This window comes from Pseudophryne corroboree, chromosome 2, assembly GCF_028390025.1.
Source record: "Pseudophryne corroboree isolate aPseCor3 chromosome 2, aPseCor3.hap2, whole genome shotgun sequence".
NCBI lineage: Eukaryota > Metazoa > Chordata > Amphibia > Anura > Myobatrachidae > Pseudophryne > Pseudophryne corroboree.
In genome coordinates, this window is record NC_086445.1 from 454,396,177 (window position 1) to 454,411,094 (window position 14,918).

Sequence of the window (14,918 nt, forward strand, 5' to 3'; positions counted from 1 at the left end):
GCGGAGTTCAGGACTAGGCAGCAGTTCCTGCCGAAGGTTGTCTCTGCGTTCCACTTGAATCAACCAATTGTTGTCCTGTCAAGTTCTGGCACTTCTGCTCCTCCAGAGTCGTTGGATGCTGTGCGAGCATTGAAGATTTATATCAAGGACAGCTCGGATAACTGAGATAGATTCCTTGTTTGTGCTCTAGGATGCGCAGAAAAAGGGTTGCCCTGTTTATAAGCAGTCCATTGTTCGTTAGCTTAGATTGACTATACAACAAGCCTTAGTGTCGGCAGCCAAACCTGTTCCACAGTTTCTGAAGGTCCATTCTACGAGATCAGTGGGGTCTTCCTGGGCGGCTGCCCATGGAGTCTCGACCTTGCAACTATGCCGAGCTGCTACCTGGTCGGGAAAGAACACTTTTGTTAAGTTCTATAAGTTTGTTACCCAGGCCAAAGAGGATTGGGCAGGCTGTGCTGCAGCAGTCTCCACACGTTCCCGGCGGGAACGTGTGGAGACTGCTGCAGCACAGCCTGCCCAATCCTCTTTGGCCTGGGTAACAAACCCGCCCGTTCTGGAAGCTTTGGGACATCCCCATCGTATTAAGCGAACTTTAGTATCCCTTATGGATGTTAGAGAAAATAGGATTTTAATACCTACCGGTAAATCCTTTTCTCGTAGTCCCTAAGGGATACTGGGTGCCCGCCCAGGTTTTTCTTTTCGAAAAGTTCACCTGTTCAGCTGTTGCTGTTTGTTACCAGCCGTTGCTGGTCGTTTTATGTTACTGGTGTGCTGGTGTATGAATCTCACCACTTGTTGTTATGTTCCTTCTCTCAAGTATGTCCATTCTCCTTCGGGCACAGTTTTGCCTATACTGGTTTTAGGAGGGGGCATAGAGGGGAAGAGCCAGCACACCCAGTTGAAGAAATTTAAAGTGCACCGGCTCCTTTGGACCCCATCTATACCCCATTGTATTAAGTGAACCCCGGTATCCCTTATGGACTACGAGAAAAGGATTTACCGGTAGTTATTAAAATCCTATTATTATTTTTTTTACGGATTTTTAAAGAACACAACGATTTTTCAGCACATTGGTATATCAACGCTATATGCTGTCTATCCATTGCAGACTGAAAAGTCAACTTTCATGTGTGTGCAGTCCTCACGTACCAACCCACAAGATGCTTTTAAATTTTAGCTGACAATAAAACCAATCTGTCTGTGATCCAATATCCCTGGTTTATTGTTCCAAACAACATGATATTCATCAAACCGCACATATTTTATGCCTTCTGTGAGCTCTCCTAGCATTTAATTCACTCTTGTTCTCAAGCTTGGCCATAAATAAAGCATCAGAGGCATTTTAGGTCACTCTGGAGTTACATATGTTAATTTGTACTTCAGGATGTTCCCCTCCTCAGCACTTGCTGTTGATTCCCGCTAGCTTTTTCTGTTGCATTCCAACATCAAGCGCTGCGTATTCGCAAACAACAGCTGATGGTATCAGCGGGGTGACAGAATGCTTCAGCTTGTTCACAGTGGTGATCTGTCAGTCACAATGCTCTATCTTTCAATCTGATATTATTATCAACTATGGGATTCTGTCAGTTATACTGTTCCAGCTTTCTAACATTATTAGTAATGAAAAGATATCTTCCAGTATCCTGTCATTGGATTGGGGCTCTAATAAGCGATGCTATTCTCTTTAATAAATATATAGCTGACTGGATGTTTATGTTGTTAATTAGGTATTGTTTATTACCTTTTGTCAAGCTTAGGCAGGCTGTGGCTCCACAATCATTAATGAACTACAGCTCCCAGCCAGCAAAATAAAACATCATGATGCAGGTTGTAATTTAACAATAAATGCGTAGTAGCACTATGTCTAAAAACGGTCCCTGCTCAGCTATATAGCAAATCTAGATAATAATGATAATGTTCCTTTAGACCAGGTGGGCTAACTAGTCTCTGTCTCCGCAGCAAAATATTGTATTATGGGCGTAATTCCAAGTTGATCGCAGCAGGAAATTTTTTAGCAGTTGGGCAAAACCATGTGCACTGCAGGGGGGCAGATATAACATGTGCAGAGAGAGTTAGATTTGGATGGGTTATTTTGTTTCTGTGCAGGGTAAATACTGCCTGCTTTATTTCTACACTGCAATTTAGATTGCAGATTGAACTCACCACACCCAAATCTATCTCTCTCTGCACATGTTACCTCTGCCTCCCCTGCAGTTCACATGGTTTTGCCCAACTGCTAACAAAGTTCCTGCTGCGATCAACTCAGAATTACCCCCTATGTTGCTTCTTTTTTCACAGATTGGCTTCAGTGTATATGTTTGTAACACGCAATATTTTTAGGATTAGCTCGTTGTTAGGGGATTGTGCATCAAATGTTTGTCTGACATAGTTTGGATAACACCACATTTAAATGGACATTTACATAAAGTCCATATTAGTTATTTATCACATGTTTAGTTGACTACAACAAAGTGATATGATAAAAAGGTCTTTATTTCTTTCCACAAAACCACATTGGGCGTGATTCAGAGGCGCGTGCTATGTCGCTGTAGCACGCAGCGGAGCAATTTTATGCCACTGCCCATGTGCCGTATATGGCGCAGTGGTCTTGCGACAGAAGTAGCAACAAGGATTTATTCACAAAGTGACTGACAGGCAGCCAGCATTTGGAGGAGTTAATGGGGGTGGCTAGAATAATGCAGGCGTGTGGGGACCATTTTCAGGACTTGCTTAAGTGTTTTGCTGCAAATCAGTTTGCAGCAGGAGAGTTCCAGGTGTCTTAGGTGAGGCGATGATTCTGAGACTGCATAGACTCGCTCAGAGATCCACTGTGCAAGCAGTGTTTCACTTTTGTATGTGAGATGCCGGAATACACAAGACGGCGTATGAGTCATTAACATATCTTTGCACTTACACTGCGGACGCAATCGCAGCAGCGCATGCCATTATGTCCACTTCTATATCAGGCCCATTGTCAATTGCCATCTTAATGTAGATAAATAAAAAATGTATACTGAATCTCAGTACTCCCTATCATTTACCTAGGGCAGACAAGGCTTTTTAGTTGTTATATGTGTTGGTCAGCTTTGTGGGCCATATTTCATTTCTAAATTCAAATTTTTTTCTAACTAAACCTCCAACGTGATCATGATCTTGTAAAAAAAAATGTCAAAATTAGATGTTTGTTTTTTTTTAAACAAATTTTGCACTGACCATGTCATCATTCCCTTTGTCATTCCCTTTATCAGATAGGAAGCTGACTGTCCCTGAAACCCTGTACTGTTAACTTTACATTGATCTGCACAGTTGGTTAACACTCTGATGCTGCTTTCACATCGCAAAACCTGCTTTTGAAATGGTATTTGAAACGGTTCTTAAAACGGGTCTGAGCAGTTAAACCCCTTTCACATCTCATGTTGTAACCAGTAAATTACCATTTCATTACCGTTTTGGTACCTTTCACACTGAACCCGTTTCACCCATAGAAAACAGTGGTTGTCATTATAAATGGACTTTTCTGGCCCACACATTATTAATAATTATTAATTAATTCATTATTAATAATTTGGATAGTCGTACGATGGAACCCAGCAGCTTGAAGCATTTTTGCTATGTTTTTATATATGAGGGTATCCTTGACTGTCCCAGTAATTTGGTAGCAGATTTCCTCATCCCCTCTGATCCTAAAGCAGCTCCCTCACCTCTTCATCACTCCAATTAGACATTTTATAATGGCTTTGCAGTCTAAACGTTTATAAAGCCACTCTCACATGTGTCTCCTGTGTTTTCCAAGCTGTTTCCTGGTTGTGGCTGCTGACATCACACATGGAGAAAGCCTATGACCTGCTGGGGCTTGCAAATACCGTTTCAGACCCTTTCACACTGCACAGTGAAATGGGACTGAAACGGGTAGGACCCTTCTTTTTTACTGTTTCAGAATACAGGTATTTTGAAAACGGTAAATTGAAGGGGACCCTTTCACAACGCAGCTTGACCCGTTTAGGAAGCCAGTTAAAACGGCAAAATACCGGGTATAAGCTGCGGTGTGAAAGGGGTATGATTTATCTCCCTTTAGACAAATGGCTTTGGAAATGTTTCATTCATAAATGTAGGAAAAATAATAGTAAAACATTATTATTATTATTATTATTATTATTATATTTGTAAATAATAATAGCACATAAAACATAAATAAATTTATGTACAGACAAGAAAGGGAAAATAATTTGCAGCCAAATTTAAAACATGGGCCCTTTTATCTCTGTTGTTATTAATGAGAATGCTGTCTACAAATTAGTATAAGGTTGTTATTAGAATACACCATGCAATGCTTTATACTAACTTGGCACCGTTGAAGTGGGCTGCAGTCAGGATGCCGGCAGTCAGAATACCGACGCCGGAATCCTGACACAGCTGGGAATGCTAGCGCTTGTATCCCGACATTAATTGAAGTGCCGGGATCATGACCGCTGGAAATCCCATCCCAAGTGCCGGGATCTCGTATCCAACCCATTCAAGTAGTGCAGTTCTGATTACGACATTATATCTAATCAGGATCATCTAGGACAGTGGTTTTCAAACTGTGAGCCGTGGCACCCTGGGGTGCCTCATGACACTTGCAGGAGTGCCTCCGGTTGGTGGTCCAGGACCAATTCTAATTATTTATGGTCAATGTAATAGGCAAAACCAGTGCTGGTGGCTGCCAATCATAAAATATGTGGACAAGCAGAAGCAAATCTTGTCCCTCACCACATAACTGAAGGATGACATATAAACACAATCTACTTAATTTCATATTTCTTTCTAAATTTCTCAATAAGAAACTTTTGGCCTAGAGGTGCCGTGAATAAAATTGTGATACTCTAGGGCGCCGTGATTCAAAAAAGTTTGAGAACCACCGATCTATGAGGTAATTTAGGCCTAAAAGTCAATATTATTGTAGACTGTGTTTGGACCATGACCTGTAGACCAATATTACTTGCAATCAGTGGTGGATTTTACCTATGGGATGCAGGACTACAGCCCACCCAGTAAAATCTGTCACTTGAGTGAGCTCAGCTGAGTCAGTTGCAGTGTGTGTGACTACACTGGCTCAGTGGCTTCGCTGAGACTGGCAGTGACTTCCTATTGGAAGTAGTGATGAGCGGATTCGATTTTACTCGGTTTTACTCGGTTCTCAAAACGGCATCTTATTGGCTCACGGATGTCACGTCACGTGTTTTGGATAGCCAATAAGATGCCGTTTTGAGAACCGAGTAAAACCGAATCCGCTCATCACTAATTGGAAGTCCTACCTGCATGTCACCCTGTAGGAAGCCACTCCCTGCCTAGCTGGCTTCTGTGGGCTGCAGCCGATGCAGTCCATAGAAGCCGGGGTTAGCACATGCGTATTCAAGTTGCGACTACCCGGACCCTGTCCGCCGCAGTGCTCAGGCGGCAGGACACGGTACAGTAATGAGACTCTTCTCTGCTTACTGACGTGGATAGCGGCAGCCCCCCTACATAGGAAAGTTAGGAGCCGCCACAGCTGCTTGCAATAGAGACATTTTTGGGGTAATATGAGGTACAGGTAGTTTTACTTTTAAAGCATGTATTAATATATAATACTATATTTTTATCTGCCTGGTAACAGGTTATGATCTGGATGTTTTGAGTGGATACATAATGAAGATATTTCAACATGTGCACAGTCTTATTTATCAAACCAGTTCTGAGCAAGGCTGCCAACAAATTTTGGGAGTGAGAAGCTTTCTAGGTGAGGAGCTGCATCTTACCAAGGTGAGTTCAAAAAATCCTTTACTTTGATGTGCATGCATTGGACAGAAGTATACTGTAATAGGAAGCTAATATTGTAGCAGCATGACTAAATAGGAAAGTTATGTACTCATTTCCATGACATTATTTCAACAGTGCTTTCTAAACTTCTTCTCTAATGAACAAAAAATATAGATTCAAACAATAGAAGAATGGAGATGTGCCTAAAACAATGGATAACAATTTTATTAAAATAAAATGTCTAAAACTTAAATAATTTAAGACTAACGTCCAAATATAAATAATAACTAAAAAAATATATTATTATTATTATTATTATTATTATTATTATTAATAATAATAATAATAATAATAATAATAATAATAATAATAATACAAACTAAAATTCTAACAAAATATAAGCCACTGGTCACCAAATAATGTAATCAGGAATAAATTATTTCACTTAATTAGAAAAACAAACCCTCCTATAATAATAAATTAGTAAATAGGTAAACACAATTTAATGTTTGCAATTAATCCTCCAACAATCCCAAAATTTACAGGTAGGTTAATTGGATCCTGACCAGTGGTCGAAGTGAGAATTTTGAAGTGGGGATATGGAAAATTAAAAGAGGTATAGTGTCCACTTGAGGGTGTCGCACCAAAACAGGGGTGTGGCCAGTCACAATGGGCGTGTCCTTAAGAGGCACTGGATGAGAGGGAGGACACATGGTGGAGGAAGGACTGAGGAGGACAGGTCATTGGGTGAGGGGGGGGATGCAAGGTGGGAGAAGGACATAATGGGGAGAGGGACAGAGGAAGGGAGAGATGCTCGGTGGGAGAGGCTGCAGGGTGGGAGAGAGAGGGACATATTTAGGATTGGGAGATGCTGGGTGGGAAAGGATGCAGGGTGGGAGAGGGACATACTGGGGATTGGGAGAAGCTGGGTGGGAGAGGGACATACTGGGGTTTGGGATGCTGGGTGGGAGTGCATGCAGGGTGGGAGAGGGACATACTAGGGATTGGGACGCTCGGTGGAAGAGGACGCAGGGTGGGAGAGGGACATACTGGGGATTTGGACGCTGGTTGGGGGAGGACGCAGGGTAGGAAAGGGACATACTGGCAAATGGGACGCTGGGTGTGGGAGGACGCAAGGTGGGAGAGGGACATACTGGGGATTGGGACACTGGGTGGGAGAGGACGCAGGGTGGGAGAGGGACATACTGGGGATTGGGACACTGGGTGGGAGAGGACGCAGGGTGGGAGAGGGACATACTGGGGATTGGGACACTGGGTGGGAGAGGACGTAGGGTGGGAGAGGGACATACTGGGGATTGGGACACTGGATGGGAGAGGACACAGGGTGGGAGAGGGACAAACTGGGGATTGGGACACTGGGTGGTAGAGGATGCAGGGTGGGAGAGAGACATACTGGGGATTGGGACACTGGGTGGAAGAGGACGTAGGGTGGGAGAGGGACATACTGGGGATTGGGACACTGGATGGGAGAGGACGCAGGTTGGGAGAGGGACATACTGGGGACTGGACACTGGGTGGGAGAGGACGCAGGTTGGGAGAGGGACATACTGGGGATTGGGACACTGGGTGGGAGAGGATGCAGGGTGGGAGAGGGACATACTGGGGATTGGGACACTGGGTGGGAGAGGACACAGGCTAGGAAAGGGACATACTGGGGATTGGGACACTGGGTGGGAGCGGGACATACTGGGGATTGGGACACACTGGGGATTGGGACACTGGGTGGGAGAGGACAAAGGGTAGGAAAGGGACATACTGGGGATTGGTACACTGGGTGGGAGCGGGACATACTGGGGATTGGGACACTGGGTGGGAGAGGACGCAGGGTGGGAGAGGGACATACTGGGGATTGGGACACTGGGTGGGAGAGGACGTAGGGTGAGAGAGGGACATACTGGGGATTGGGACACTGGATGGGAGAGGACACAGGGTGGGAGAGGGACATACTGGGGATTGGGACACTGGGTGGAAGAGGATGCAGGGTGTGAGAGGGACATACTGGGGATTGGGACACTGGGTGGGAGAGGACGCAGGGACATACTGGGGATTGGGACACTGGATGGGAGAGGACGCAGGGTGGGAGAGGGACATACTGGGGATTGGGACACTGGGTGGGAGAGAACGCAGGTTGGGAGAGGGACATACTGGGGATTGGGACACTGGGTGGGAGAGGACGCAGGGTGGGAGAGGGACGTACTGGGGATTGGGACACTGGGTGGGAGAGAACGCAGGTTGGGAGAGGGACATATTGGGGATTGGGACACTGGGTGGGAGAGGACGCAGGGTGGGAGAGGGACATACTGGGGATTGGGACACTGGGTGGGAGAGGACGCAGGGTAGGAGAGGGACATACTGGGGATTGGGACACTGGATGGGAGAGGACGCAGGGTGGGAGAGGGACATACTGGGGATTGGGACACTGGGTGGGAGAGAACGCAGGTTGGGAGAGGGACATACTGGGGATTGGGACACTGGGTGGGAGAGGACGCAGGGTGGGAGAGGGACGTACTGGGGATTGGGACACTGGGTGGGAGAGAACGCAGGTTGGGAGAGGGACATATTGGGGATTGGGACACTGGGTGGGAGAGGACGCAGGGTGGGAGAGGGACATACTGAGGATTGGGACACTGGGTGTGAGAGGACGCAGGGTGGGAGAGGAGCATACTGGGGATTGGGACCCTGGGTGGGAGAGGACACAGGGTAAGAAAGGGACATACTGGGAATTGGGACACTGGGTAGGAGAGGACGCAGGGGGGGAGAGGGACATACTGGGGATTGGGACACTGGGTGGGAGAGGATGCAGGGTGGGAGAGGGACATACTGGGGATTGGGACACTGGGTGGGAGAGGAGACAGGGTAGGAAAGGGATATACTGGGGATTGGGACACTGGGTGGGAGCGGGACATACTGGGGATTGGGACACTGGGTGGGAGAGGACACAGGGTAGGAAGGGACATACTGGGGATTGGGACCCTGGGTGGGAGCGGGACAAACTGGGGATTGGGACACTGGGTGGGAGAGGACGCAGGGTGGGAGAGGGACATACTGGGGATTGGGACACTGGGTGGGAGAGGACGCAGGGTAGGAGAGGGACATACTGGGGATTGGGACACTGGGTGGGAGAGGACGTTGGGTGGGAGAGGGACATACTGGGGATTGGGACACTGGATGGGAGAGGACGCAGGTTGGGAGAGGGACATGCTTGGGATTGGGACACTGGGTGGGAGAGGACGCAGGTTGGGAGAGAGACATACTGGGGATTGGGACACTGGGTGGGAGAGGACGTTGGGTGGGAGAGGGACATACTGGGGATTGGGACACTGGATGGGAGAGGACGCAGGTTGGGAGAGGGACATACTTGGGATTGGGACACTGGGTGGGAGAGGACGCAGGGTGGGAGAGGGACATACTGGGGATTGGGACCCTGGGTGGGAGAGGACACAGGGTAAGAAAGGGACATACTGGGAATTGGGACACTGGGTAGGAGAGGACGCAGGGTGGGAGAGGGACATACTGGGGATTGGGACACTGGGTGGGAGAGGATGCAGGGTGGGAGAGAGACATACTGGGGATTGGGACACTGGGTGGGAGAGGACACAGGGTAGGAAAGGGACATACTGGGGATTGGGACACTGGGTGGGAGCGGGACATACTGGGGATTGGGACACTGGGTGGGAGCGGGACATACTGGGGATTGGGACACTGGGTGGGAGAGGACACAGGGTAGGAAAGGGACATACTGGGGATTGAGACACTGGGTGGGAGCGGGACATACTGGGGATTGGGACACTGGGTGGGAGAGGACGCAGGGTAGGAGAGGGACATACTGGGGATTGGGACACTGGGTGGGAGAGGACGTAGGGTGGGAGAGGGATATACTGGGGATTGGGACACTGGGTGGGAGAGGACGCAGGGTGGGAGAGGGACATACTGGGGATTGGGACACTGGGTGGGAGAGGACGCAGGGTAGGAGAGGGACATACTGGGGATTGGGACACTGGGTGGGAGAGGACGTAGGGTGGGAGAGGGATATACTGGGGATTGGGACACTGGATGGGAGAGGACGCAGGTTGGGAGAGGGACATACTGGGGATTGGGACACTGGGTGGGAGAGGACGCAGGTTGGGAGAGGGACATACTGGGGATTGGGACACTGGGTGGGAGAGGACACAGGGTAGGAGAGGGACATACTGGGGATTGGGACACTTGGGTGGGAGAGGACACAAGGTAGGAAAGGGACATACTGGGAATTGGGACACTGGGTGGGAGAGGACGCAGGGTGGGAGAGGGACATACTGGGGATTGGGACACTGGGTGGGAGAGGACGCAGGGTGGGAGAGGGACATACTGGGGATTGGGACACTGGGTGGGAGAGGACGCAGGGTGGGAGAGGGACATACTGAGGATTGGGACCCTGGGTGGGAGAGGACGCAGGGTGCGAGAGGAACATACTGGGGATTGGGACCCTGGGTGGGAGAGGAAACAGGGTAGGAAAGGGACATACTGGGAATTGGGACACTGGGTGGGAGAGGACGCAGGGTGGGAGAGGGACATACTGGGGATTGGGACACTGGGTGGGAGAGGACGCAGGGTGGGAGAGGGACATACTGGGGATTGGGACACTGGGTGGGAGAGGACACAAGGTAGGAAAGGGACATACTGGGGATTGGGACACTAGGTGGGAGCGGGACATACTGGGGATTGGGACACTGGGTGGGAGAGGACACAGGGTAGGAAAGGGACATACTGAGGATTGGGACACTGGGTGGGAGCAGGACATACTGGGGATTGTGACACTAGATGGGAGAGGATGCAGTGTGGGAGAGGGACATGTTGAGGATTGTGATTTAATTTTAAATCCTACCAGCTCCAGTGGCGGCAGGTACAGGAACCAGGCACACCCCATGTGGGTGTCCCGCAGGGAAAGGGAGCAGCATCCTTTAAGTCCAGCAGGCTGGCCACTTCCCCCACCTCCTGCTGCACTCTTTTTAATTCAATAAAAAACCTGACTTCCGACAGTGGAAACGAAGTGCCGATATGCCATACCGCTGCATACCGGCCTACTTCGACCACTGATCCTGACAAAATAATTCAATAAAAAATTAACCCTAGTGTGTGAGTGCGTGTACATTTGGGCAGACTAGCTGGGCCAAGTGGTTCTTATATGCTGTCAAAATTCTCTGTTTCATATACAGTATATTATCTTTACATCTTTTTAAAATGTTAAAGTCTCAATCTATTGTATAGTGAAAAGGTATAAAAGCACAGTAGTAAGCCATTTGGTCTTAAATTACCGAAATATGAAAAAAATAAGCTGTGCGAGTGCTGTACAATATCTGCTTCCTTCCACCCTGCAAGTACTATGATGTGTCACCTGTCACCTGGTCGGTAATTTGAACTGAAATTGCAAAGGTACCTTTAGGAAAAATAATATCCTGCTTACACATCTATCATTTTATTTCAGTTCCCCATAAAGAGATCATATATTATAGAATTAGAATTATTATTTCACTGTACCTCACAGTGAGGGGAGGACTCAAGTGTATAGAACATGTACAGTAATACTTATTATAAAAACATGAATTTGAGCTAATTAGTCTGTTACTTTATTTTTTGTGCTGTGTTTTATAAAGTACGCATGTATTTAAGTGAATAGTTTATATACATTATCTTACTTAGGTTGAGCTTGCACACTGAGCCTTTATATACAGTAAATGATAAGCCAGGTGGGAAAACGAATTTGCAATTTTATTATCAAACAGAGCTATTCTATTACCACATTCTATTAATAACAATCATTACCTTATTAGACACATTTATTTAACAAAAGATAATCTTAGTAGTTGTAAGAATTCAACTGCAGTTTAAAATCAAAGTTTAATGTAACAAGCTCAAATACAGTATGTGTTTGTTACATTTCTGCTAAGGATATAGGTGGTCATTCCGAGTTGTTCGCTCGGTAATTTTCTTCGCATCGCAGCGATTTTCCGCCAATTGCGCATGCGCAATGTTCGCACTGCGACTGCGCCAAGTAAATTTGCTATGCAGTTAGGAATTTTACTCACGGCATTACAAGGTTTTTTCTTCGTTCTGGTGATCGTAATGTGATTGACAGGAAGTTGGTGTTTCTGGGCGGAATCTGGACGTTTTATGGGTGTGTGTGAAAAAACGCTGCCGTTTCTGGGAAAAACGCGGGAGTGTCTGAAGAAACGGGGGAGTGTCTGGGCGAACGCTTGGTGTGTTTGTGACGTCAAATCAGGAACGAAACTGACTGAACTGATCGCAGTTGCCGAGTAAGTGTGGAGCTACTCAGTAACTGCTAAGAAGTGTCTATTCGCAATTCTGCTAATCTTTCGTTCGCAATTTTAACATGCTAAGATTCACTCCCAGTAGGCGGCGGCTTAGCGTGTGCAAAGCTGCTAAAAGCAGCTTGCGAGGGAACAACTCGGAATGAGGGCCATAATCTTGAGAATGCTGTAGACTTGCACCCCTTTGTATGTTGTTGATATGTTATTAGTGACATAATTTATGTAATGTACAGGTCTGGGAGATGTCACTATGGGCCTAATTCTTAGTTGATCGCAGCAGCAAATTTGTTAGCAGTTTGGCAAAACCATGGCCCTCATTCCAAGTTGTTCGCTCGGTATTTTTCTTCGCATCGCAGCGATTTTCCGCTAATTGCGCATGCGCAATGTTCGCACTGCGACTGCGCCAAGTAAATTTGCTAAGAAGTTTGGTATTTTACTCACGGCATTACGAGGTTTTTTCTTCGTTCTGGTGATCGTAATGTGATTGACAGGAAGTGGGTGTTTCTGGGCGGAAACTGGCCGTTTTATGGGAGTGTGTGAAAAAACGCTGCCGTTTCTGGGAAAAACGCGGGAGTGGCTGGAGAAATGGGGGAGTGTCTGGGCGAACGCTGGGTGTGTTTGTGACGTCAAACCAGGAACAAAACTGACTGAACTGATCGCAGTGGCAGAGTAAGTATCGAGCTACTCAGAAACTGCTAAGAATTTTCTATTCGCAATTTTGAGAATCTTTCGTTCGCAATTTTGCTAAGCTAAGATTCACTCCCAGTAGGCGGCGGCTTAGCGTGTGCAATGCTGCTAAAAACAGCTTGCGAGCGAACAACTCGGAATGAGGGCCCATGTGCACTGCAGGGGGGGACAGATATAACATGTGCAGAGAGAGTTAGATTTGGGTGTGGTGTGTTCAAACTGAAATCTAAATTGCAGTGTAAAAATAAAGCAGCCAGTATTTACCACGCACAGAAACAAAATAACCCACCCAAATCTAACTCTCTGCAAATGTTATATCTGCATCCCCCCCCCCCCCCTCCCCTGCAGTGCACATGGTTTTGCCCAATTGCTAACAAACTCGCTGCTGCGATCAACTCAGAATTACCCCCTATGGCTTACTTGCTGAGATGCATAGAACGGCTACTGTAGTAACTTCACTTCTATTGCAGCCTCTTGAATGTAGCGGCCCTGTAGAGATATGGCTGCCACAGCTTGTAAGCAGCATAAACACATCTCTTCAAAATCAAGTGTCAGCAGCAGTGGAGCATACCAATAGGAGGAGAGTGATACACAGTGCCGGGGCACGGCGAGTGGTGATAGACACACCTGGAACTAAAGAGGACACTGCAGCAAACAACCAAAGTAAGCATGATTTATTCTTGCGCCAAAAGGTATTGTCACAAATAAATGATGAGGTTTTACTATTATCATAGAATTTCCATAGAATAAAATCATGATAGTTTTTTTTTAAATTCTGTTTTATTGGAATTTTTCATCAAAAGAAAAGACAATAGTAACAGTCAACGATGAAATGAAGCAACCAAAACAAGATATGGCACATTCTAGGTATTAATACATAATACAAGTATAGGTCGAAACATCAATAAAAATACAAGCATGTCATCACAGAATCAAGGATATTACCACTTTGATATAGAACATTATATCAGATAATACGATCTGTGAGAACAGTAAACAACAGAGAAAAATATAAAGTCAAGCACACAACAAGACCAGGGTAGGAGAGAGACACCAGAGGAAAGAGGGAGAGGGAAGCTACACAGTCAGTCAAAACACCTTAAGACATTAAGTATCTAGCAGAACTTGTCTGGGTAAATACCATTCAGTTTTTTAAAAAACGTAAATTTTTGGGTTTGGGTGGCTGGAGGAAGAGCATCAATGTAAATCCCCCAATGTTTAAAGAAGCTACCAACTCCAACCACTATGTTGTTTAGTGCTGATTTTCGATCAAAATATAAAATTTGCATCAATTTTCTATGAACTTCTAACAACGAAGGCTTGGATTTAGAAATCCTGTGTGTGAGGATAATCTTCTTGGATACTGTAACAAGAATTGTCCGGAATGGTAATATATCTCGTCTACGTGGACCTAGGTCCCAGCTCGAGAAGTTTGCACATAAACATACTAAGGGGTCAGGTACAACATGAATATGAAGAAGTGTGTTAATAAAGGAAACCACTTTGTTCCAAAAATGTGTTATGGATGAGTACTTGGAACTCAGGGGAGTATGCGACAACTGGGAAGTACCAGTACTCACAGGTAAAGCTGCAGATAGAATTGATGTCTGTAGCAACTCGTGCTCTACTCCTGACTCCGTTACCCCTCTTCGTGGTCAGGTGGTGCCTGCGGTGCTAGTGTTGCAATGCGCCGGGCGGGGACCAGAAAACCTTGCGCCCAGCGTCCGCCTGTTGCTAGGCACCAGGCGGGGGTCAGCGGGAGGTGTGGCGTCCCGACTCCACGGCAACGGCCGGGACACGCGCCTCCCGGCGCTAACAAAACGTCTTATGTGTCCACATTCCCAGAAATTGTGATAGAATTATGTAGAATGGTAATGGCTTTTAAGGCATTCCCCTGTTATTGAAGTATTATATGGGCATGGTTTGTCTGAGAGAGCTCTCTGTAATGTGAGTAAATGTCCTTCTTGCAAATAGGCAAAAGTTAAAATTCTCATAGTAGAGTCATAATGTTTACTTAGTTGTGCAGAATATATAAGGGTGGGTATATCTTTTTTGCCATTGTAGGAGCAATTTGTTCTATCAAAGTTCTGAGGGGAGTTGGGCTATCAGAGAATAAATAAATGT

General features: G+C 46.4%; 1 protein-coding gene across 8 annotated transcripts in view; it reads left to right on the forward strand.

Annotated features, from left to right (window-relative positions):
* LOC135027842 (uncharacterized) overlaps positions 1 to 14,918 on the forward strand; it is a 1,366,020-nt gene that overhangs the window by 361,182 nt on the left and 989,920 nt on the right. For all 8 annotated transcript variants that reach the window (XR_010224289.1, XM_063953746.1, XM_063953745.1 and 5 more), the window contains exons 35-36: positions 5,636 to 5,781; positions 13,265 to 13,457. Coding sequence is in view for 7 of the 8 variants with exons in the window: in XM_063953746.1 (XP_063809816.1) it covers positions 5,636 to 5,781; positions 13,265 to 13,457 (339 nt within the window). In the remaining variant the exon portion in view is untranslated. The remainder of the gene's footprint in view (positions 1 to 5,635; positions 5,782 to 13,264; positions 13,458 to 14,918) is intronic.